We start from the raw sequence: 26,408 nt of genomic DNA, 5'->3' as shown, positions 1-26,408 counted from the left end.
ACAACCCAGACCAAACTCACCCTATTCAACCCCTAACTCATCACTGTCAATCTCAAACCCAGCCCCTGCAGAGGGTAAATTCTGGTAGTTCCAAATATTTTAGAAACAATTGTTATCTGGAATGTGCAATATTTGAAATTCAACTGTTGAGGTAAATTGTCCAAATAATTCAAGCTACTCTCGAAATAACCATGCCGTAAGTAAGGATCACAAATATAACTGCTGTATATAATTTCATGGCGATTAGTAACAGTACAATGGACATGCTCATTTAATCTCTACCATAGTGCTGAGAGTATCCACTGAGTGCTGCTGCTGCAGCATGGATCAATACTGTTTAATCAATATCAGGCGGACATGGAGTAATCAATATTTCATATGAGAACAGAACCATGAAACCAAAGACCCATGAAATGATTTCCTGCCGAGTTCAAATCCTTGGGTACTCAATGTATTTCATTACCAGGAGCTCTGGGGAACCAATGATGAACCAGGGAGGATGAGATTACACAGTAACCAGAGTTCACGTAGACAAACCTGTATGTGTGTGTGTGTGTGTGTGTGTGTATGAAAAACGAATTAATTAACTCTGAGGAAGCTCTCCCTTCACTGCATGTACCCACAAGCAAAACAAGATGCATACAGCGTTCTAAACAATTTACTAAAACCAAATCCAGTTTTTAATAGTGTACATAGAAAATATAAAGTGTAACAATTACATTTTCAATTGAATAGACACTTTTTGACACTGTATTAAATGAGTTGTGTGGGTGGTGGGCCACTGGTTTTAGGGAGCATCAGACTGAACACCAGGGTTGGGGTCAATTCCAAGAAATAAACTGAAATTCCAATTAAATAAACTGAAATGGAATTGACCCCAACCCTGCTGGTCACACAGGGTGTGAGATCAGGTGTCAGACTGAACAGTGGATGTCAGATGTCAGCCTTGTTGTCTGTGTCTGTCAGCAGCCCCATGTCCTTCAGGATGACCGTCTCCAAGGACAGGTAGTCCTCATACTCCTTCATGGCCTCCTCCAAGATCTGCGCCACCTGCTTCTCTGGTATGATAGGTTCCTGGGAGGGGGACAGACCAAGTAAACAGGCTTTGGTTCATCTTGGAAAAGAGGAGTTTTGAATAACAAGTTAAAAACAACCACAATCATATGGTGTTCAGTTTATTTCAACCCTTCAGACCAATTGTGAGACCTCTCACAACAAGCTCACAGAGACAGATTCCCAGCTGTTGATAGTCTTCCGTCATAGAGAAAATGTATAATTCTATCAGATTACTATCTCTCTGATCAGGAATTACTCTACCTTGTCAGAGAAATGCTAAGATCAGTTATATAAAGAAGGTCAACCCACCCATTGTATTGTCTTTCATAATATCCTTCTTTGGTTAAACCTAACCTCATTCAAAACATCCTGCTCATATTCAGAGTTTGTGGTCTCCCTAGCAACAGGCCAGGACTAGCAAGTACAAAAATTCAGCGTGTGGTGTGAGAAAGTGCGAGAAGATAACAAAGTTCATGTTTTTTATATATAATGGGCATTTTGAATTTCTGTTATCAGGGCCAGACGGGAGAAAATCTAAACACACACACATTTCTGAAAACAGTCATCACCGTGTCTGGTTTGAAATTCTTCAGGTCTGCGTCTTTGTAGCCTACTCGTAAAAGTATTTGGTCTGGATGGAATTTAATTTGTGTGTTTCTCTCCAATTGAGTGCAAAATAATAGGTTGGGAGACATGTCTGAATTGAATGTTGGTTGTTTACTCAAAAATAAATGTATTCACTAGCCTTAAGATAGTCCTCGATCATCTTGACATAAACCAGGGAATTAGGGGATATATTCTAAACTTTAATTTGTGCCATAACAGTAATTTTGTTCTGTCTGTTTGGGAGGAAAGACAGAATAGATATACATGAGCTCTGGGACAAATTCGCTATCATTGCTGCACAAAGATATATAAAACCGTGTTTCAATCATAATCACAGTAATTTTCCCTTATTGCACTATGTAGATGGTGTATAGTTTAGATTGGGAGTAGACCTTCCATGGTGGGTGGCAAAGATAACTTAAATCTGATGATTTAGAATGAGCTTAAATGGTTACAGACTAAGTACTGTTTAATGAGAATGAGAGCATTTAAAGAGTGAATGAAAGGTCAATTAAACAAACTCAAAGGTTGCTCAGCAACAGCAACTATGCTCTCTAGAACCAAACTGGCAAGATGTTCTTTTGGGGTACACGAGGGGAAGAATACGTATTTTTTCCAGTAACCTTGGCTGAAATCACAGCCATAAGTTGCCCACTCAAGCATTAGATAATGGGTCTAGTGGTTATGTGAAACCAGTTAGCTGGTTTTGCAAGGAGTGCTTTCCTTAGCCTGAAATGTTTGATAAACCAGTTAACTAGTTTGGCAAGGAATGATTTCTTGGCCTGAAAGGTTTGATAACCGCTGTCCAGACATCTGCCTCTGATAGACTATTATGGAGTGGATGTGAATATTACAGATTGTATACCTCTCCTGCTGAGAATCAAATACCCAGCTATGAATTAGTCATGAGAGAGAACAGATTCCTGCTCCTCTCACACACTTGACTTTGCAGAATTGGACTGAGCACATCTAACTTTGGGTCAATGAAATCTGTTTGCAAGACTTACAGTGTGTAGCAGATTGTCACCTTCTGGCTCAAGATGTTGAGAATAACTTAGAAACAGGTACTCAGGAGTACACACACATTATGCATCAAGCAATCTGTTAGCAATCTGTTATGTCATGGCTGTCTTAAATGATTTTGGGAAAACAAAAATAAATTGTTTTTAAAATGTGCAGAGAGCCCAACTTTAAGCAGGCAATATGCCATGCACTGGCTTTAAACGTACGCACTAAAAACAGCAAAACTTTAGAGACAGTCTGTTCTGACCATGTGACATTAATTATACACAGATAATGCTTTCCATCAGTTAATAATCATCTCTATATACTGTATCTCACCATCTTCCTTCTCAGCTCCTCTGCCTCACAGTCTTTCTTCTCCTTGGCTCTCATCTCTCTCCTCTTGTCATAGTATACCAGCCTGTCCACCTCCTTCTCAAAGTACTTACTCATGCTCAGCTTCTACACACACACACACACACACACACACACACACACACACACACACACAGACGGAGGATGGTAGAGTTATATAAAACACAGATGATAACATTAAATACATTCTGTTGTCCTAGAGGCCACCTCCTGTACAAACCTCATTGCTGGAGGGGCTGCGAAGTGTCCATGGGATCTCCAGAATATGCAGAGTGCCCAGGTGATCAGACACAGCCAGGAGATGCTGCTTTGCTGTTTGTACAACAAACATAAAGTGAATGAGATTAATACAGAGCTTTCTGAATCCAACAATAAATGCAGGGATCCAGCAGCAGCAGCATTAGCAACATAGCCTGGTTCCATATCTGTTTGTGCTGTCTTGTCAACTCCTACGGTCACAATGACCATATGAGTTGGCAAGACAGCACAAACAGATCTGGGACCAGGCTGGCAGCATCAAGGTCAGGGGCAACTCACAGGAGACAATCCAGGGTTTGATGCATGTGATCTGGGTGGCAGTGATGTTCTGGGTCTGGGAGGGCTCGTGGGTCTTCTCCAGAAGGTCCCAAACATCAATGTTCCCGTCCTCCTTACCGATGAAGAACACAGCTGGACGTGACTGGGACCAGTATCCCACAGTGCACTTCTTCTGAGAACACGATGACTGGATGATGGGGCCGTTCTGAAAGGTTGTAGGTCACAACGAGTTCAAATGCTTAAAAACATTTTATAAGCCTTATCATAAAACCTTATAAAGGCTCATATAAACTTATAACACGTTATAATGCATTATACCGACATGGTTTAAGTTGTGATACCAAATGATCTGTTTGACCAAATGTTGTTATTGTTGTTACCATGACGCCCTCCTTCCAGATGGCGAAGGTCCACCCTCCCACGGTCAGAATGATGTCTTTAAAGAATGGAGACCGCCGAACAGTGTTCACCTGCCCATCATGGATTATAAACCGATGAGAGGGCTTGGCACCTGAGAAACAGACAGACAGAGAGAGACAGAGACAGAGAGAGGGAGAGAGAGGGAGAGAGATTACCTCAGTTCAACCACATAGGAGATGAGCCACATGGAAAATTAGTCTGAGGTAGGTGTGTGTGTCTGAATGTTTCATCAAGATTTTAATCAACAGTGGTGCCGTGTCCAAGGGCCAGCATCTCCCTATTGGGATAAAGTAATAACGTTAAAGCTAAATAAACAGTCTACTGACCACTGGGAACACATATTATAGTATAATAATGTAATTTCCCCTGGGCACTTATGAACCATTTCCCCCTTACCATTAACTAGCATGCTGAGAGGAACGTACTTTATAGGTGGCAATTTACCATTAATGTACAAGCAAATAACCTCTGTCTACCCTGACGCTGTTGTGACACTAGACACAATTTATTATTAAGTAATCACATTCCTGTGCCCTGCCAAAACGAGATGAGGGAACCAAGTTAATCTCCTGTAATTGGCCATAAATTGCTGAATGGCTCAATACTTTAGTAGTGATACTATTGTTGTCTAGCAGCCATGATATTACATCTATTCCCCAGACAGTCAATGCCTTGTTTTGTTTCTTGACTGACTTCACTTTGTGGGCAACTGCCTCAAATCTCTTGTGCTTAAACAAACTATGATTAGGAGGAGAATGGGAGATACTGAAGGTATTGTTTGAGTCTCCATGGAATCTGTAGAGAGGTTACATTCATGATACTTAAGATATGAATCAAGCAACCAATCTCCCCAATTACTCAGAGCTCTAGAGGTTTAGGAGATTATTTATTTTACTTGGCTGTGAACCAATGGACGTGTTAACTGTAACACTATAGTTTAAATGATATTATAGATAAAGTCTCATCTATGATGATCTTACTGAACAGTCGTCCAGAGTCGTTGTCCTTCTCCAACTTCCAGTCTGTGTACACAAGCTCTCCGTCCTGAGGGCAAAATGTGGTAGAAAGAACAAGTTGCAGCTGAGTTCATAAAGGGAGTTTTTACCTTACTGTAACTAAGCCCCAGGATGGAGAGTTTACAGTTGGCATACAGTATGAATTGACCTGTGACTTGAATTGAGTTCATGAAAAGTATTAACTCCATAACTCATCAATGAAACTCATTCCACCTCTAGTAGTATGTACTTTTCAGTCACTTGATAATAGTTCCCCCCTTGGAACTTCCATCCTTCCATCCATATAATAGCTATGGAGAAGAAAAGCTATGTTACCTCGGTCCCTGCGTATAACTTGGTGCAGATGTCCTCCAGTGGTTTGAGTTGTTTGGCTGAAGGCACTCTGAGCAGGGCGTACTCTGGAGCAACCTCTGACCTCTCTGCATTCAGGTGGGCCCTGTCTGTCAGGGGTCAATAGTGGGGAAGCACGGAGTGAGCAGTGTTGTCATGCAGTTAAACATCATAGTTAGGTCATTTATTCCAGATAGCCTTTTGTAGCTCTTTAATGTCTATTACTGTCACGACTTCCTCCGAAGCTGCCTCCTCTCCTTGTTCGGGCAGGCTTCGGCCTTCTAGCCACTGCCACTCCTCATCTCATCATTCCATTAGTTTTGTCTTGTTTATTACACATATCCCCTCATCAGTACCTGTATAAGTGTTCCCTCTGCCACCTTGTCTTTGTGTGTGATTGTTTATTGTGGAGGATAGAGAAGCTCGGTGGAGCTCCGTGTATTTTGTATCGCCGGGATATTTCCCTGTGTGCCTTGTATTTTCCAGTGCACCTGTTTTGCGCACTGGATTGTTTTGACGAATTCCTGCGTAACTCTGTGTTTCAGAATAAAGCCTGTTATTCTGTGATTTACCCTCCTGCGCCTGACTCCTTCGAAATCACCTCATCACAATTACTATGTGAGTGAAACAGCCAGGACAGTTGACCGGAGAGCACGCAGGGTTCTGCAGCTCTGTAAGGCTTGGTACCAGCTCTGTCATCTGACCACCACCAGCAGGAGAGACAGGGAGAAGGAGGAGGAGGGGAGCGGCCTTTTCAGTGACAAAAGCCCCACTGTCTGCCGTGATAGTGCAGGACTCGACAGCGTGTTCACACCCCTTTATCAACATATTATATTAGCTATGTCTAGGGTATATCTGTCTGATCACTACACACTATTAGTTATAGGAGATGTAGGCTACTCATTATAACTTTGGTTAAGATCAAATGGCCAAAAAATGGGGTATACTAACAAACGTTCCAGTGATGACTGATGACATCATAGCGTCATTGATGACATGAAGATCATCACCTTCTACAATCTAAAACTAGTGTTCCTATTGGATTGGAGGATCATAGGGAGGAGTCTTTATGACAGGACAGGTAACACCTTCCAGTCAAGACTGTCTATGTTAGTTACCTGACCTTCCATTCTCTAACAGGGAAAGCCGCTACCCACCTAAACTCAAGACAGCTGAGCCTATTCATTTCACATATCATATCGAAACAGCCCAAAAAACGCCCCAAACATTCAGCACTTTTTGGGTTCAGTAACTTAGTGTATTAATTCCATAACCCTTATGAAAGCTGTGTGTATAAAGGCAGGTCTTAAAGCAGCAAGACAAAGGCAGGTTTTCTTCTTGATGTACCACCCGAGACACAGGAACATCTTTTGGCCCCAGGGGCTCAGCAGCATATTGCAAAGAGCTGACAGTCAACAAGGTTAATGCCCCCTGACTATGAGAGCCTTGTCTAGGTCTGGGACCGATCATTTAATAAAACAGTATGAAACCAGAGGAGAGAGGGGCGAGATGGGCGAAGGGAGAGATGGCCATGCCCCACTGATCATGGTGCTGATCCAAAGTAGAATCTGAGACAGTGGCACACTCACACACATACACAAGCACGTCGTACGCAATGTACAGACACACACTCGCACACACTGACAAACACATCACACACTCCACAGACAGTACGTGCCCTGCGGGTCCATTACAAAGAGTAACCAGTCTCTTATTTCTTTATCTCCTAAGATTCTTGATTTGAAGACAGATGTTGTTTTGGCTTCCTGCCTTTACAGTTTAGTGTTCCGCTCATCTGTGTTGCTTCAAGGGCTTAGAAGAAACGGGGGATGAAAATAGGAAAATAAAGAGTGACAGCAAGAGAAATAAACAGAGGGAAGGGAGATGCTCACCTGCATCACTGCCTGAAGGAGAAAGAGAGAGAGAGAAAAGGTAGAGGGAGAGAGAAGGGAAGGTAAATACTCACCTGCGTTGCTACCTGTATGGTTGTCACAGGTGTTGTCTCGCAGGCTGATTTTCAAAGGGCTGTACTCCCCGCTGGTATCGATCTTAGGCAGGGAAACCTGACACATGACAAGACGATAGCTTTGACATCTATCTAATCCCTTTAGAGAACTGTCAAACACACAGTACCTTCCAAAAATAGGCATTTTTCATATATATTTTTAAATGAGAGTGGAACACCACTCTCCCTTCATATTTTCTATGTGTAATTCAGACAGATTAGAAGTGGAGGGGAAGATTGAAATGTAGGTAAAGGGGTTGACGCGGGGACTGAACCTGGGGTCTGTTATAAATTAGTAATGCTACAGTATGTTATATGCCGTACCCTGACGAGTGGTTTCCATGTGAGGTCGAGGTGTTTGAAGGTGTTGGGAACACCGTGAGGATTCTCCAGGGGTTTCTCCTCCACCTTCTGTTTCCGCTGGTTAACCATGGTCTGGAGTACCCTCGGAGCACGGATATCCCAGAACATCACACAGCTGGTCAGGGAGAGACAGACAAACACAGGGTAAACTAAATTAACAAACAAAAACACAAACACACAAACAAAGAGACAGGACCTAACATTTGATAAATCAAAATTATAATCCTATTGTTTTTCATTCAATATTCATTAAAAATAATATATAAACGATTGCATTTAGTCAGTCATTTTATGTTTATGCCACTTTGTACCAATCAGGGGCGCAGGTGACGATCTGAACACATATTCCATTCTTGTTCTCCATCGGTACCCCCATTCTAGAGACCTTTTCAGAGTGAAAGAGAGAAAATGAATAAATATCTACTACACCACAGGTAGGCTATTTCAGTCCTTGTCACGGTGAGTAATGGGATCCCAGTTAGGGTCGAAACGTCCTAATAAAAGGGAGCACTTGGGAGCATAGACCACTGTGCGGCTGTGTTTTAGTTCTAGAGTAATCCCTCCCTCTACGGTTTTATAGCTTTAGCTCCCTTGGGACACTTTGATAATTGCCTGGTTTCACTTAAACCAACGACTGTCCGTGGATTGTTTTACCACACGCACGCTTCTTCAAACACAAGACAAAAGACACTTTATTAGGTAGTATAACGAATGACTGTTCACTCACTTCAAACACACGGCATACAAGTAGACGGAGGAAGGGATAACTTGATTACTATCCATCCGCATGTTTTAAACACCTCTTTCATAAAACGTCTATTTTTTTATGAAGCCATGTGAATGTAGCCTGGGTGTCAAGTCTTTTTCTGCTCTCTTGCCAACTCCTTATGGAATTGTCATGCTAAACATTACACTGGCACCCAGGCTAGTGTGAAAGGCATGTAGTGATATTATTACTAAGACAGCACTATATAGGGATCACGAAAAGTCACTTGAAGACCTAGTATTACCTGCTCTGACCTGTTAGGGAGGCTCGTGTTAACAGGATCCCTGACATAGAGATGATCTCTATGGTGCTTCCTGAGGTAGATGGACCATAGCAATGTCTAAAAAGCCTGTTGTGACATTCACCCTTGACCTCTCCTATACACCTATAAAGCTATTCCTATAGACCTTCTCTACTGTGGCTGCTTTCGCTGATCCACTATCTCAGATCCTGCTAAAATGAATTGTGTAACGGTCAAAGTGCTTTTAAGTCAGATTGGATCGTAAATTAAACAGGGTCATCATTCCAAAATTAGACTCAGAAATCATTAGTGTGATAGGAGGACCTAGCTAACCTTTTTAACGTAAGTGTTTGAATATCAGTGTGTAAATTAGGTGTGAAGGCTTAAAAGTGTCAGCTGTGTGCTGAGTTGAGTAGTTCTCACTGGACCCTGGTAGGTTGGTACTTTGTTAAGAGAATTTACTTTAGATCTCATAAGGTGGGAGCAGAGTGTTGAGACCAAAACTTTCAAGAATGTTTCATTTGGACAAAAACAGCAAAGTCAAATAGACAAGCACAAATCACATTAGTATTTTCCCATGGTAGAATTCACAATCAAATAATTAGCTAATAAAGCATCTTAAAGGGATAGTTCAGGATTTTGGTAACCACCTCTAACTACTGGACAGAGAGAAATAAAAATGGTATTCACAAGTTCATTTAACTCTGGGGAAGTAGATAACGGGCGTCATTGCCAAAATCCCCAACTATCCCTTTAAAGCAGTGGTATTGAAAGTATACTGTAGCTTCTTTACGAAGAGCAATTTCTCAAGCAATAATTTAGCTAGGACTATCTGGGAATGGTCTGAGTGGGGAGGGGAAAACTGAAAACTATCTGACATTGGCAGAGAGGTTTGGAACTCTCTTTCTTATTGATCTATTAACTAATTTACCGCCTGTTGATATCACCAGACAGGCCAAAACTCCATCCCAACTGTTCTTACACTAAAAGGGCATTATCATAATTTTCACTGTATTATTCCAACCTCATAGTGTGGAAATATATATAAAACACAGGAAAATCATGTTTTTGACTGCACTGTGCCTTTAATATTCTGTCTCTAGATTTGGGGAAGGGTGGGGTCACCAGAAATTCTGGTTTAAAAAATGGGGTCCCCAGAAGTTCTGGCTAAGAAACTGGGGTCCCCACTGAAAAAGTTTGAATACCACTGCTTTAAAGTTTAGTCAAAAGACAAACAATTTCATAATGATTCAAAAGTATCCTGTCAAATTGCTCTCGTCATAAGGCATCAGCCTACCCTCACCCCGCTCTCATCCCCCTACAGTAACTCCCCTCACCCCCCTACAGTAACTCCCCTCACCCCCCTACAGTAACTCCCCTCACCCCCCTATAGTTACTCCCCTCATCCCCCTACAGTAACTCTCCACACACCCCTACAGTAACTCCCCTCACCCCCCTACAGTAACTCCCCTCACCCCCCTACAGTAACTCCCCTCACCCCCCTACAGTTACTCCCCTCACCCCCCTACAGTAACTCCCCTCACCCCCCTACAGTAACTCCCCCCACCCCCCTACAGTAACTCCCCTCATCCCCCTACAGTTACTCCCCTCACCCCCCTAGAGTAACTCCCCTCACCCCCCTAGAGTAACTCCACTCACCCCCCTACAGTAACTCTCCACACCCCCCCTACAGTTACTCCCCTCATCCCCCTACAGTAACTCCCCTCACCCCCCTACAGTAACTCCCCTCACCCCCCTACAGTAACTCTCCACACCCCCCTACAGTAACTCCCCTCATCCCCCTACAGTAACTCTCCACACCCCCCTACAGTAACTCCCCTCATCCCCCTACAGTAACTCCCCTCACCCCCCTACAGTAACTCCCCTCACCCCCCTACAGTAACTCCCCTCATCCCCCTACAGTAACTCCCCTCACCCCCCCTACAGTAACTCTCCACACACCCCTACAGTAACTCCCCTCACCCCCCTACAGTAACTCTCCACACCCCCCTACAGTAACTCCCCTCACCCCCTTACAGTAACTCCCCTCATCCCCCTACAGTTACTCCCCTCATCCCCCTACAGTAACTCCCCTCACCCCCCTACAGTAACTCCCCTCACCCCCCCTACAGTTACTCCCCTCATCCCCCTACAGTAACTCCCCTCATCCCCCTACAGTAACTCCCCTCACCCCCTTACAGTAACTCCCCTCATCCCCCTACAGTAACTCCCCTCACCCCCCCTACAGTTACTCCCCTCATCCCCCTACAGTAACTCCCCTCATCCCCCTACAGTAACTCTCCACACCCCCCTACAGTAACTCCCCTCACCCCCTTACAGTAACTCCCCTCATCCCCCTACAGTTACTCCGTACCTCAAAGGTTTCCGGCAGCCACTGGATGTCTGTAATGGGTGCTTTGTGGCCATTCTCTATGCCTGAGACGGCACAGTAGCGCACCACAGGGGTCTCATTCTCCTGCTTGTCTTCAAAGCCCTGCTGGGGTGACAAACACACAGGAAACAGCAAACAGCAGGGTGTTAGTCATATAATACAGGAAACAGCAAACAGCAGGGTGTTAGTCATATAATACAGGAAACAGCAAACAGCAGGGTGTTAGTCATACAATACAGGAAACAGCAAACAGCAGGGTGTTAGTCATATAATACAGGAAACAGCAAACAGCAGGGTGTTAGTCATATAATACAGGAAACAGCAAACAGCAGGGTGTTAGTCATATAATACAGGAAACAGCAAACAGCAGGGTGTTAGTCATACAATACAGCAAACAGCAAACAGCAGGGTGTTAGTCATACAATACAGCAAACAGCAAACAGCAGGGTGTTAGTCATACAATACAGCAAACAGCAAACAGCAGGGTGTTAGTCATACAATACAGCAAACAGCAAACAGCAGGGTGTTAGTCATACAATACAGCAAACAGCAAACAGCAGGGTGTTAGTCATACAATACAGCAAACAGCAAACAGCAGGGTGTTAGTCATACAATACAGCAAACAGCAAACAGCAGGGTGTTAGTCATGCAATACAGCAAACAGCAAACAGCAGGGTGTTAGTCATGCAATACAGCAAACAGCAAACAGCAGGGTGTTAGTCATATAATACAGCAAACAGCAGGGTGTTAGTCATATAATACAGCAAACAGCAGGGTGGCATACAGGCTCCATACCATAATAGCACTATGGAGGATACAGAGTGAAATACTTTATTGTCCCAGAATTGTCCTTTCTATTCTATTCTACTAAAGACAGAATTCAAATAATATTAGGTTAGTTGCTTTGTTAACAGTGGAAATTAAAACCAGAATGTGGTTTATATTATATACAGAAGGATTTTTCTTTTTTGCTCTAAAATGGTTTAGGCCCTAGAGCAGTGCATGTGATTTCACTTTGCACTTTGGCCACCGCTGTCGTTGGCTCTGTTTCTCATTAAGACTGAGATCACTGGCTGATCGGAAAGAGATGTAGACTTAGTAGTATAGGTGCATGTTTGGAGTGTGCTGTATATGTTACTGTTTGTGCATGTCTACTGGGTTATGGCACCCTTTTCCCTATATACTGTAGTGCACTACTTTTGACCGGGGACCATAGGGCTCCTGAGTTGCGCAGCGGTCTAAGGCACTGCATCTCAGTGCTTGAGGCGTCACTACAGACCCTCTGGTTCGATTCCAGGCTGTATCACAACCGGCCGTGATTGGGAGTCCCACAGGGCGGCGCACAATTGGCCCAGCGTCGTCCGGGTTTGGCCGGTGTAGGCTGTCATTGTAAATAAGAATTTGTTCTTAACTGACTTGCCTAGTTAAATAAAGATACAAATAAAATAAAATAAATAGGGCTCTGGTCAAAAGTAGGGCACTATGTAGGGGATAGGGTGCCATTTGGGATGCAAACTATGTCACGTGTTTGATTTTGATCTACAAAAGGTGTGAATATGGCAGGTTAAGACATTCATATGCTCCCTTAAAACCATCCAGGGTGTTTCAAAGGTAGTAACATGTGCTAGTAGAGGACATCTTTAGCTGATAGAACTACCATTGTTTGTTCTGCAAACACATAGCTGTAATCAGATGTGTGTTATGTCAGCCGCGTGTGTGTGTTTGTGTGTGTGTGTGTGTGTGTTATTGGCCGTGACAGACCTATCAGGGGCATAGAGGGGTTAGGTAACAGCTGGAGTGTGGTGTGTGTTGGTGTTGTTGACTCTGGATACTGGATGTTGACTCTGGAGTGAACAGGGGGAAGGAAGATGGAGGCAGCTGCTAGCATATCGTACCAGGGTAATAAACAAAGAACAAACAGAGATAGAGACTAATTAAGGTTGGATTATAGGGCTGTGACGATACCATTATCGCAATATTTTTTCCACCGCAAAAATGAAAACATGAAGTTGACCAAACTCTTTGGTCCTTTAAAAACCTGTTGTATGTAAAATATTGTGTGCTACAGCTTGGAAAATAAATCAATGTGACTCTGGATGACAACATCATGATGTTTGTTTCCAACATTAGGGCTGTTTTCCTAAAGAAGTTAAATCCGCTTCGTGTTTTGTTTCCTTGCCATGATACTAATGAGTATTGCGATACTGGTATCATCCCAGCCCTATTGGATAGGGGACGGAGGCGGCAGGCAACGGCTCAGGTTTTATGCTTACTAGTTAGGGCTGGTTTTGCCAGGGCATAGGGTAAGGTTAGGTCAGAGATGGTCTATAATGTTGTAGTGATGCTGCCCTTGTAACAGGCTTTGGTTTGGTCTGGCATGAGTTGAGCTTTGTGGGGCTAAGCTGCCTAAGTATATGGGTTAGGTCTGGCTTGCTGTGATCGCCAAGGTTGGCTTGAAAAGGACCATCAGGACCGCTGCATTCCCCTTTAATTAAAGGCTGAGGATGAAGAGAAACCCGGCAAGCCAACGTGTCATCATCTCACTGTGTCACAGGGCTTTAACTCTAACACTTAGCCTAGAACTGGGGATCTAGATTGAAGCGAATATTATGAACCAGAATTGTGACCCCTCATAGACTTGCAATGACCTCATCTGCAGAAGTATGCCATTGGGATGGAGTCAGTGTGATCAGGACAGAACGTTGCGTAGTACTTACTAAAGCGTTGGTGTTTGCTGCGATGTTCTTTCCACCGCCGGTGCGTGTGCCCTGTAATCGTTCTACGTGGGCGGATATATCCCATAACACAACCTGAGATGAAAACAACACAAAGAAGTTTATTACTCAGGATAGATCAACACCTACACATTCTCCCCCTCTCATAAAACCCTCTCCATTTAACGTATTAGAAAGGCTTCACTTTTATATGACGACTTTATGAAAGAAAACCAGAGAAAACAAAGGAGGATAATGTCTAAAGAGGATATAAATAACAAGGAGAGAACGAAAACAGCTGTTTATCTGTCTTATCATATTCCCCAGTGAGGCCAGTGAGACCAGTGAGACCTGGGACGGAGGACATGGGAAATGAAATTTACTCCTGAGATGGTTATATAATACAGCCTCATAAGAAAAACTCCACAGTGCTGACAGTTAGTGGGCACTGAAACAGAGACAGGTAGGTAGGGAGGGAGAGAGGGAGAGGGAGAGAGGATGATGGAGAGGGAGGAGGAGGGGGGAGAGGGAAAGGGAAGGGAGAGAGAGGGGAATACGTGGGCGGTTATATCCCATATTCCATAACGCAACCTGAGATGACAACAGCACAAAGAACCTGAGCGAGAGAGAAAGTAGTTGAGAGAAGTATTAACATCAAGAGAGAAGAAAATGTGTCAGCAGCACTAAAGAGAGGGCAGTAGAAAGATGTTAAGTTAGCAGTAAAGAGATGGAGAGATAGGAGAGAGAGAAAAAGAGAGAGAGAGAGATGGAGTCAGCACCTGGCCATTCATGCAGCCGCCAACAATAATATTTGGGTCGGAGGGGCAGAACTCAAACGAGAAGACGTCGTCTGGGCACTCCAACAGCAACTGCAAACAGCAGAGAAAGAGAAACCCACAGCGTTACAGTGGCCTGAGGCATTACATTTCAAAGCAGAGCGAGACTTTCAAGTACTAGGGTCCCTGCCATCGAATGTATTTATTTATTCTATTCTAACAAGTGTAGCACTGAATTTGGTCTATTCCTAACAAGTGTAGCACTGAATTTGGTCTATTCCTAACAAGTGCAGCACTGAATTTGGTCTATTCCTAACAAGTGTAGCACTGAATTTGGTCTATTCCTAACAAGTGTAGCACTGAATTTGGTCTATTCCTAACAAGTGCAGCACTGAATTTGGTCTATTCCTAAAAAGTGCAGTACTGAATTTGGTCTATTCCTAACAAGTGCAGCACTGAATTTGGTCTATTCCTAACAAGTGTAGCACTGAATTTGGTCTATTCCTAAAAAGTGCAGTACTGAATTTGGTCTATTCCTAACAAGTGTAGCACTGAATTTGGTCTATTCCTAACAAGTGCAGTGCTGAATTTGGTCTATTCCTATCGAATTTGTTTATTTTATCTGCTGAAAATGTATTGCAGTATTTTTTTAAATCCCTAAACCACCTCATATACAGTACTTTATAATGGCTCTATTATCCTTGGGTAAATTCAACTGTTCAACTCAATTTTAATTAATTAAGAGGCTCTTATTTCAACTTAACCAAACAAAGGCTTTGAATGACAGTTCAAAGCAACTCCTAAAGCCATTCTCTTTTTAAGAGAGCTTGTCTCAAACAGATCTGATGTGAGTCGAGGGTGAGAAGAGAGATATTGCTTGTAAGCTGTCAGTGAGGATTTAGCAAGAGAGAGAGCGAGAGAGAGAGAGAGGTAGAGGGGGATGAAATGAAAGAGAAGACTTACCATACCATACCTGTGGGTTGATGGGATCAGAGAAGCTCCAGAAGAGAATGAGGGAGGGGTTTAGGAGCAGCTTAGTGGAGCCATTGATCCTGTCCTCGAAGGACAGCCTTTCTGTCACAGCCACCGCTATCACACCTAAACACAGCCAACCACAACCACAACCACATATTCTTTCTTACTATGTTTAATATGGATTGTGTCTGTGTACCAATCTGTATGTGGATGATGTTGGCTGTATATTCTGTCTGTATATTCTGGTTATTATGGTTAGCACTATTTCACCAGGTCAAATTCTAGGCACATGTAAATGTACTTGGCAAATAAAGGTGATTCTGATATCAACACTGTCATAACGTTACAGAACCATACAGAAACTACCTTCAGAAACTACCACAACCACATATACAGTTGAAGTCGGAGGTTTACATACACTTAAGTTGGAGTCATTAAAACTGGTTTTTCAACCACTCCACAAATTTCTTGTTAACAAACTATAGTTTTGGCAAGTCGGTTAGGACATCTACTTTGTACATGACACAAGTAATTTTTCCAACAATTGTTTACAGACAGATTATTTCACTTATAATTCACATTCCAGTGGGTCAGAAGTTTACATACACTAAGTTGACTGTGCCTTTAAACAGCTTGGAAAATTCCAGAAAATGATGTCATGGCTTTAGAAGCTTCTGATAGGCTAATTTCAAGGCCTACCTTCAAACTCAGTGCCTCTTTGCTTGACATCATGGGAATATTAAAAGAAATCAGCCAAGACCTCAGAAAAAAAATGTGTAGACCTCCACAAGACTGGTTCATCCTTGGGAGCAATTTCCAAACGCCTGAAGGTACCACGTTCAACTGTACAAACAATAGTACGCAAGTATAAACACCATGGGACCATGCAGCCGTCATACCGCTCAGGAAGGAGACGCGCTCTGTCTCCTAGAGATGAACGTACTTTGGTGCGAAAAGTGCAAATTAATCCCAGAACAACAGCAAAGGACCTTGTGAAGATGCTGGAGGAAACAGGTACAAAAGTATCTATATCCACAGTAAAACGAGTCCTATATCGACATAACCTGAAAGGCCGCTCAGCAAGGAAGAAGCCACTGCTCCAAAACCGCCATAAATAAGCAAGACTACGGTTTGCAACTGCACATGGGGACAAAGATCGTACTTTTTGGAGAAATGTCCTCTGGTCTGATGAAACAAAAATAGAACTGTTTGGCCATAATGACCATCGTTATGTTTGGAGGAAAAAGAGGGAGCTTGCAAGCCGAAGAACACCATCCCAACCGTGAAGCAGGGGGTGGCAGCATCATGCTGTGGGGGTGCTTTGCTGCAGGAGGGACTGGTGCACTTGTCAAATGGACAATGACCCCAAGCATACTTCCAAAGTTGTGGCAAAATGGCTTAAGGACAACAAAGTCAAGGTATTGAAGTGGCCATCACAAAGCCCTGACCTCAATCCTATAGAAAATTAGTGGGCAGAACTGAAAAAGTGTGTGCGAGCAAGGAGGCCTACAAACCTGACTCAGTTACACCAGCTCTGCCAGGAGGAATAGGCCAAAATTCACCCAACTTATTGTGGGAAGCTTGTGGAAGTCTACCCGACACGTTTGACCCAAGTTAAACAATTTAAAGGCAATGCTACCAAATACTAATTGAGTGTATGTAAACTTCTGACCCACTGGGAATGTGATGAAAGAAATTAAAGCTTAAATAAATAATTCTCTCTACTATTATTCTGACATTTCACATTCTTAAAATAAAGTGGTGATCCTAACTGACCTAAGACAGGGATTTTTTTTTTTTACTAGGATTAAATTTCAGGAATTGTGAAAATCTGAGTTTAAATGTATTTGGCTAAGGTGTATGTAAACTTCCGACTTCAACTGTAACCACTGTCAAAACCATACACATGTATTTTATACCATTCCACTCATTCTGCTCCAGCCATCACCACGAGCCCATCCTCCCCAATTAAGGTGCCTCCTGTGACATAGAGTCATTGAAAAGTGGTCACTTTAATAATGTTTACATCCTGTTTTACCCACTTTATCTGTATATACTGTATTCTAGTCATGGCTCCTCCTAAATAACTTATTTTGAAATGTTTCTGTATTATGCGTGTATTGTTATTGTATTGCTAGACATTTCTGCACTGTTGGAGCTAGTAGAAACACAAGCATTTCTGTGCACCTGCGATAACATCTGCAAATCTGTGTAAACGACCAATAAACTTTGATTTGATTGTAACACCCATACAGTAACTGATGATGATAAGTATTCTGTATGTTCTGTTCAGTGGCAGAACATTCCTGTTCCTTCATTTTGACAGACAGTCACCCCTGTTTATTACGGTCTGTCTGCTAAATGTAAATGATTGCACTGATCTTTTTTTGGGCCACAGTAACAACCACTCATAACCACACTCACACTGCAGACCCTTTAATACAGTAGGTGCCTGTAATGTTCCCCTGTGTCCGTGTTCCTCATATAAATATAATGACTCCCTCCTGGTTAATGGGGACACTTCCTGCTGTACTTCCACTGGCCAACCCATTAAAGCCTCATTGACTTGAATGGGAACGCCCCTTCTAGTAACTCTATTTCTATGGTGTTCCCGTCCCTCACCGTTGATGGTGGGGTGCCAGTTGATGTTGCTGATGGTCTTCTCCTTGCTGAAGTGTAGGTCAGTGAAGGACTGGTACTCCTTCAGGTGTGGGTCAACCTTCCGTCCGTAGCCACTGTCCTCCTCACTCAGGGCCTTCCAGTCGTCAAAGAACACATCCATGATCTCATTCTGCTGGATGGCTATCTCAAACCTGGGAAGTTAATTGAATAAAGAACACACACACCCTTACAGGGCGTATACACTCGAGACGGCATCGCGCGGTGAAACAACGGCTTCCCATTCATTTTCAATGGAAGGAAAGTGGTGAGAAGCGGAGTGGGCGGGGGGGGGGGGGGGGGGGGGGGGTCATTGGGCGATGCGAGCATGGGCGAGGGAGCTGAACAGGGCGGGACTAAAGTTGGGCAAAGCTGAACTTTATGCAAATCTACGGCGATATCGCGGCACAAGTAACCAATCCAAGCGCACCATAGCTTCCAACCCCTACTGAATTGGCTGACAATGGCTGTTGATACGTAGCACTACGTAGCATGCTTGCTAGCTTATTAGCACCCACATGAGGGCGGCCATAGCGTGGCTAGGCGAGTTACTGCTGTACAGTATAAATTGATTTTTGTGACGTTGTCAGCTAACCCATCTATAGTATATCTCGGCCGTCAGGTGAGGTGCTGACTAACAAAAGATAAACTTTTTTTTTTTTTTTATGTAAGTGATACTCTCATGCCGTCTCTATTCAGCTATTACATTCCACTCCTTGCCACTCCTGTCATTTGCCAAATATTCAGGACTGGCAAGGAGTGGAATGTTAGCTAAAAAGACTGGTAACCAGATTAGTCTGATGTACAGAACGGGATGGAATGTAGAACACAGTGGGTCATGTAATAGATTGATGGTATACAGATAGGATAGGACTTTATCGGGTATTAGACAATGAAAGTTTATTTTAGTTTGACTTTAAAAACAGAGCTTAGATATTGAGCAGAAAAGATACATCAGCACAAAACATGGAGAATTGCCAGAAGAAAAGTTAAGTCTCCGTAAATTACTTTGTGTATATCTTAATCAGGTCTTGGCTTTCATAATGTATGAGAGTGGATTCCTCAAGGCCTCAAGGCTACACTATAATGTATAACTCTGGGTTGGCTTCCAGTCATTCCATGCATTAAAACGCTCCCCTTGAGTCCCAGAGACTCGACCGCATCCATCATTTAAATGATCCCTTACCTGGAGGCCACCAAGTTGATGAAATTCTTCAGATTGTCAGATTGGAGGCAGTTGTTTTTCTCCTCCTGCCTGAACTCTCTGGGTTCGTACTGCGTGCACATACTCCTTGGATATGTCCTATGGAACAGAACAATACTGGAGAAAGTAGGCTAACTTTTGCTTCAAGGTTAAATTCAGATCATATTCCAGTACAGGGTATAGTCATTCTACAATGATAAAGCATTTGGTTGTTGTTGTGTTAACACATGTACGGTATTATCAGCAATAAAAAAAAGTAATGAATCATTATAACACATCCAACATTGTTAGGTACTGCCACTGGGGACTAGTAGCTACAGGACTGTACCATGCACTATTTTCTTCCCCTGTTCTACCCTGTTGTAGTTAGAACATGACCTACCATTGTGTTTGGGTGCTGGAGCTCTTGAGGTTGGGGATAGCCTGCACCCCAGTGTGTCTCTCCATCTGCTTGAGGCTGAAGTTCTTGTCCTGGTAGGGGGTACATTCAATGAAGCCATCCTTGGTCTCCGTGGCATTACGTTCAGAGAAGAAGATTGGCGCCCCAAACTCCCTCCGCACCCTGGAGATCCTATACTTCAACTGAGAGGGAGGAGGAGAAAAAAGTATGAAAGAGAGAGATAGATAGATGGAAGCTACTTAACATGTCAGTATTGTATAGACATGATCATTACAGAACGTAGTTATTAGATCATTACCTAATTCATTCAGAACAATAATTGAGTAACAATTCTATTTTCTGTTTTGATTATTGAATTCTATTTTTTTGGGACCTAAATGTTGTTCCGGTGTTTTACCCTGGGTCTGGAGTCAGTGACAGACTCCTCCTCTACCTCCTGTTCGCTGCCCAAAGAGATCCAGGGCTGGGGTTCAGAGGTCTTCTGTGCTGCAAACACCTCAGACGGCTCCCGCTCCAAAGCTACCTCAACTCCCAACGCCACTACAGGCTACATGGGCCAGACATACAGACAACATTGTAATGAGTAATAGGGATTATATTGAAGACATGAATGATATTCTTCTTTAGATGTTTTGAATTTGAATCATTACTTTCTTTACTTATTTTATAATCACGTTATCATTCATATACAGTAGTAAAGGGTGTTTGTCTCCTAGTATGTCTGTGAGGACAGACACTGGGAGACGAGAAGCATGTACAGGGAGTGAACATTTAATATATACAGACATGAAACAAAACACGGACAGCGTCTGGACAGGGGAAACATAATGACATTAATGCTGACATGGGGATCAAACTGAGGAACAGACAGATATAGCGGAGGTAACCAAGCAGTGATGAAGTTCAGGTGAGTCCAATGAAGCGTTGATGTGCTTAACGATGGTGACAGGTGTGCGTACTGGTGGGCAGCCTGGCGCCCTCGAGCGCCAGGGAGGGGGAGCGGGAGCAGGCGTGACAATGTCACAGAGTACTGTTTTTAAAACGTTTTTTTTCTTCTTCTGAAGAGCAGATTATTGGCGCTAAATTGACTCACCTTTAGGTGCCTTTCCTTGGCCTCAGCTGTTAGAACCAGGTAGAAGCTGGATCCGTAGATAAAGTCACTGTCGTAGACCAGGAGGAGCTCATCTTCAGGGTAGTCCTGTTATATCACATAGGACAGAGGGCATTGAGAGCACAGTACACTGCACACACAGAGACTAGCAGGTTGGCATAACATGTAAGAACAATTTGACAAAATAAATAAATAATAATAATAGGTCATAATAATTGTTTACTCTAAACCTTTAAAATGAGTGTCATTGTGAGTGAAACATTAACCAGTAGATCATTTACAAGAGCTGGGGGGTCTGGGTCATTGAGAACCTGAATTGTTGTCTCAAGGTCTTAGAGAGGACAAACAACCACCCACACATTACCATGGAAACAGCACTACCCCACAAAGCGGAGTGATATTTGATGATCTAGTCTAGTGATAAGAGAAACACCAAAAAGCACAGGAACGGTGGATGCTGGGTGGAGTTAGAAGAGTGAGATAGATGGTCTTTATCTATTTCACTCAATCAGAGATCAGGTCCCATATTTGTTTTTGCTGTCTTGCCAACTCTTATGGTTAAAGACAGCATAAACAGATATGCGACCAGGCTAGGAACTGAGGCAGTGTTTTTTTAACCCAGAACCCTCAACCTAAACATGAGGCCTGTGAATCAACCATCATATTGGTTGGGAGGATATTACATTTTATATTTACATTTTTGTCATTTAGCAGATGCTCTTACAGTGGGGAAAAAAGTATTTAGTCAGCCACCAATTGTGCAAGTTCTCCCAATTAAAAAGATGAGAGAGGCCTGTAATTTTCATCATAGGTACACGTCAACTATGACAGACAAAATGAGGGAAAAAAATCCAGAAAATCACATTGTAGGATTTTTAATGAATTTATTTGCAAATTATGGTGGAAATTAAGTATTTGGTCAATAACAAAAGTTTCTCAATACTTTGTTATATACCCTTTGTTGGCAATGACACAGGTCAAACGTTTTCTGTAAGTCTTCACAAGGTTTTCACACACTGTTGCTGGTATTTTGGCCCATTCCTCCATGCAGATCTCCTCTAGAGCAGTGATGTTTTGGGGCTGTCGCTGGGCAACACAGACTTTCAACTCCCTCCAAAGATTTTCTATGGGGTTGAGATCTGGAGACTGGCTAGGCCACTCCAGGACCTTGAAATGCTTCTTACGAAGCCACTCCTTCATTGCCCGGGCGGTGTGTTTGGGATCATTGTCATGCTGAAAGACCCAGCCACGTTTCATCTTCAATGCCCTTGCTGATGGAAGGAGGTTTTCACTCAAAATCTCACGATACATGGCCCCATTCATTCTTTCTTTACACGGATCAGTCGTCCTGGTCCCTTTGCATAAAAACAGCCCCAAAGCATGATGTTTCCACCCCCATGCTTCACAGTAGGTATGGTGTTCTTTGGATGCAACTCAGCATTCTTTGTCCTCCAAACACGACGAGTTGAGTTTTTACCAAAAAGTTATATTTTGGTTTCATCTGACCATATGACATTCTCCCAATCCTCTTCTGGATCATCCAAATGCACTCTAGCAAACTTCAGACGGGCCTGGACATGTACTGGCTTAAGCAGGGGGACACGTCTGGCACTGCAGGATTTGAGTCCCTGGCGGCGTAGTGTGTTACTGATGGTAGGCTTTGTTACTTTGGTCCCAGCTCTCTGCAGGTCATTCACTAGGTCCCCCCGTGTGGTTCTGGGATTTTTGCTCACCGTTCTTGTGATCATTTTGACCCCTCGGGGTGAGATCTTGCGTGGAGCCCCAGATCGAGGGAGATTATCAGTGGTCTTGTATGTCTTCCATTTCCTAATAATTGCTCCCACAGTTGATTTCTTCAAACCAAGCTGCTTACCTATTGCAGATTCAGTCTTCCCAGCCTGGCGCAGGTCTACAATTTTGTTTCTGGTGTCCTTTGACAGCTCTTTGGTCTTGGCCATAGTGGAGTTTGGAGTGTGACTGTTTGAGGTTGTGGACAGGTGTCTTTTATACTGATAACAAGTTCAAACAGGTGCCATTAATACAGGTAACGAGTGGAGGACAGAGGAGCCTCTTAAAGAAGAAGTTACAGGTCTGTGAGAGCCAGAAATCTTGCTTGTTTGTAGGTGACCAAATACTTATTTTCCACCATAATTTGCAAATAAATTCATTAAAAATCCTACAATGTGATTTTTTGGAGAAAAAAAATCTCAATTTGTCTGTCATAGTTGACGTGTACCTATGATGAAAATTACAGGCCTCTCTCATCTTTTTAAGTGGGAGAACTTGCACAATTGGTGGCTGACTAAATACTTTTTTTCCCCATTGTATGCAGAGCGACTTACGGTAGTGAATTCATTCATTTTCATACTTTTTTCGTACTGGTCCCCCGTGGGAATCGAACCCACAACTCTGGCATTGCAAGCGCCCTGCTCTACCAACTGAGCCACAGGGGATTGCCTGTTTGCTTCCTCTGTATAACAACAACAACAACGCCATAGAGATCTATAGAGAGGTGCCTACCAGCACCAGCTGCTTCACAGGGCTGAAATCAGACACAGCTGCCCTCATCCTCATGTCATGCACCATGTCCTCTTTCCTCAGGATCTTGTAGGGGTTGTCCCCGGTGACGTCCTCGTCACAGCGACACCCAAACAGCTCCTGGGTAGCCGAGGTCAACGTCAAGGGGAAGATGTCATTAGGATGACCTTGAAGTGAGGGGGACAAAGGTCAGACTGTTTAGGGAATTTGTCCAATAAGAACACATATTTCTGTTTTCCGTTGCAATACATTTTGCTATGCTGTGCCCTACCCTCGAGAGTACCTCCAATACTCAGTTGCAATAACAAGAAAAGATAAAAGACAAAAACGTACAGCACTGTTCTTAATTGTGTTTTATCTGATTGTAAAAAAGTATGATAATACAAACATCATCACCAGCCTACAAACAATCAAAACAACAACATGACTCCAGTAACCACCGAGTAACGCCATGTGTATAACACCAGAGCACGACAGTATTCACTTTGAAGCCTTTTGGTAAACAGGCTAGGAAGCTTCTCTTGTATACTTGCTAAAGTAAACTTATCTTGGACCTAAACACAGGCTTACAGTGCATTGCATGCTATAGTAAACAGGGCTTTGCATAATTATAGCTGTCATCCCACCTGTGGCCTGCATCAAAGCCTTTCCACAGGGTTGAGGCTGAGGAGACCCAGAGAATGCTGAAGTACAACTTAAGTAACCACTTCCCAACTAGGTGTGTCTTCCCTTTTGTATCCAGACCGCCAGGGCCCATGCCAAATCATTGTAGTGGAAACTCACACCATTCATTTACAGTGGGTGATGTGTTAAACATTCCATGTGGTACTTATGGAAAATATGTTACGGTTTAGTGATGATGAGAGGTTAAATGTAACATATGAAAAACAGCTGCCGTCCCCCTTTCAGGTAAAATCCATAAAAAAGTGTTTGTGAATCATATTGTTACCACCAACACCACATATTTTAAATCCAGTACATGTATTGGAGTTTGTCTAAGTCATCTCTTTAAATGACAGAAGATAGACCAAGCATATAGCTCCAACTATGCTCCAGAGCATCTCCAACACATTACATTCAATAGGGCTGTGTCATACTGCATCAGCTGGGACGACCCTCCCAAGTGCATAACGCTATCATGTTCCCTTTACATGAAAGCCGATGACCTAATCTAAAGTAAAAAGATACCCATTTCCTTCTGCTGGTCTGGCCGGCATTTGTTAAGACTTATAATTGAGATGGAAAACCAAAGCATGTTTGCAGGGGTGGCGCTGAAATACATGAAAGCAGCTCTCCCTCTGACAATGAAGGTATGAGATTGAGTTGTAGAGAAATATACCAGTGGTCATGTGTATGTCCACAGGGTTTGCAACAGTACACCCACGCTCACATCAAAAGCATGCATAGGGTATACAGGTTTCCTCCCACAAAGAGACAGCGCTGATGAATATATCATGTTATCATATTACATCACCGTTTGAGAGTCAAATAGGCTCAGGCCTTAGGCTTCCTCTGGCATCTTCTGTCCCTGTCTGAGTGAATGACATGTACCCTAGGGGCCAGCCCCTCTCACACAGATGGAAGCAATCAAATACGGGCTTGTCATTCAATCAGGAGGGTACTTTGCCGAGAGCTGTTGTTCTCTGTCTTGTTTGTTGTGGAACAGGAACACATTAGTGTACTGTGTTTCTTTCTGCTACGATGGTAATGTGATGAGAGACCAGATGTAGATCATGCTGGTGTTTGGCAGACACACCCGATTGTTCACAAGAGGGGAATTAGCTCCTTAGGACTAAGTTGTAAGGCAGTCAGGCTACAGTCATATTCTACTATGGCGGAGGCTGCAGTAATTAAGGAAAATTTGTTTTCACACAACCCTTTGTGTTAGGGACCAGGATTGGGTAGGTTAATTTCTAAATGTAATCCATTACAGTTACCTGTCCAAAATTGTACTCAGTAACGTAATCTGATTACTTAAAGTTACGTTTGGATTACTTACCCCTTAAGAGGCGTTAGAAGAAAACGGAACGGATCCATCAAAGGCATTTGGTGTGTCAACATAGTGATGCCTGACTTGTGGTCAGACTTGCTCAGGTGGAACAAACTTTAACTTGCAACTTTTTTCAATGCTGAATTAAATGTCATTGAGAAAACAGTCATAATGTATTTTTTCCCCCAAAACATCCTTTCTGAATTTAAAACTAATCCAATAAGTAATTATCTACTTTTTCAAAAGTATCTGTAATCTGATTACAATATTTTTGCTGGTAGCGTAACTGATTACAGTTACAGTTTTTTTTCCTTCTTCAGATTACATGTAACTGATTACCCAAACCTTGTTATGGACCCATCGCCGGCCTATTCAGAAAGCAGAGTTCAGGTTGCTAATAGTTTATGGAATTTCATGGGAATCAGCAGAGGATATGTGTCAGCGGTCTACATTTCTGGAGCAGTCAAAAACCCAGGGAATTCACTGAACTCATGCTGGGGTAGTTTCCACTTAATGTTCTATATCTAAGTGTTAGCCATTGCAGTATCATACGTTTGATATACAGCAAATGAGCCAGGAATTTTGAGGAAAATGTCTGATTAAATAGTTATATAATGCATCAAAAAATCTTACCAGACCCTGCCACACTTCCTGCAGGCGACTCATCAGCCTTTTTGTCTACATGGATTCAAAACAGCAGAAAATGTGAATTGTCATACTTGATGTACTTTTATTTTACTTTTCATTTACATTTGCATTAGTATCATTAAAATGAGGAAAATAAACATGACAGGTGAAGTATGATACAAAAATGTCAGATGTACTGAAGGGATCATACACACCTTTCCCCTTACTGCCCACACTGGTAGTGGCTGTGCTCTTGGGTCTCTTTGTGGACATTACTGCAGTTAGGCCTAATCACAGAGATATTTG

General features: G+C 42.9%; 1 protein-coding gene across 1 annotated transcript; it reads right to left on the bottom strand.

The window, feature by feature from the left end:
* Window positions 1-324: 324 nt before the first annotated feature.
* Window positions 325-26,375, bottom strand: dnai3 (dynein axonemal intermediate chain 3; the record flags this gene model as incomplete). Its single annotated transcript, XM_084163048.1, has 22 exons — window positions 325-1,074; window positions 3,004-3,126; window positions 3,260-3,351; window positions 3,577-3,781; window positions 3,957-4,087; window positions 4,977-5,040; window positions 5,328-5,452; window positions 7,309-7,405; window positions 7,672-7,825; window positions 8,022-8,095; window positions 11,092-11,214; window positions 13,827-13,919; window positions 14,603-14,692; window positions 15,573-15,697; window positions 18,197-18,387; window positions 19,419-19,535; window positions 19,819-20,018; window positions 20,234-20,383; window positions 20,930-21,034; window positions 23,468-23,652; window positions 26,109-26,153; window positions 26,318-26,375. 22 exons carry the CDS (start codon window positions 26,373-26,375, stop codon window positions 934-936), a joined length of 2,688 nt encoding a protein of 895 aa, XP_084019174.1. The 3' UTR covers window positions 325-933.
* Window positions 26,376-26,408: the final 33 nt, after the last annotated feature.

Source organism: Coregonus lavaretus, assembly GCF_964263955.1.
Source record: "Coregonus lavaretus genome assembly, chromosome: 6".
NCBI classification, from domain to species: domain Eukaryota; kingdom Metazoa; phylum Chordata; class Actinopteri; order Salmoniformes; family Salmonidae; genus Coregonus; species Coregonus lavaretus.
Note: the sequence above shows the minus strand (reverse complement) of the source record. Positions and strands in the feature narration are given on the sequence as shown.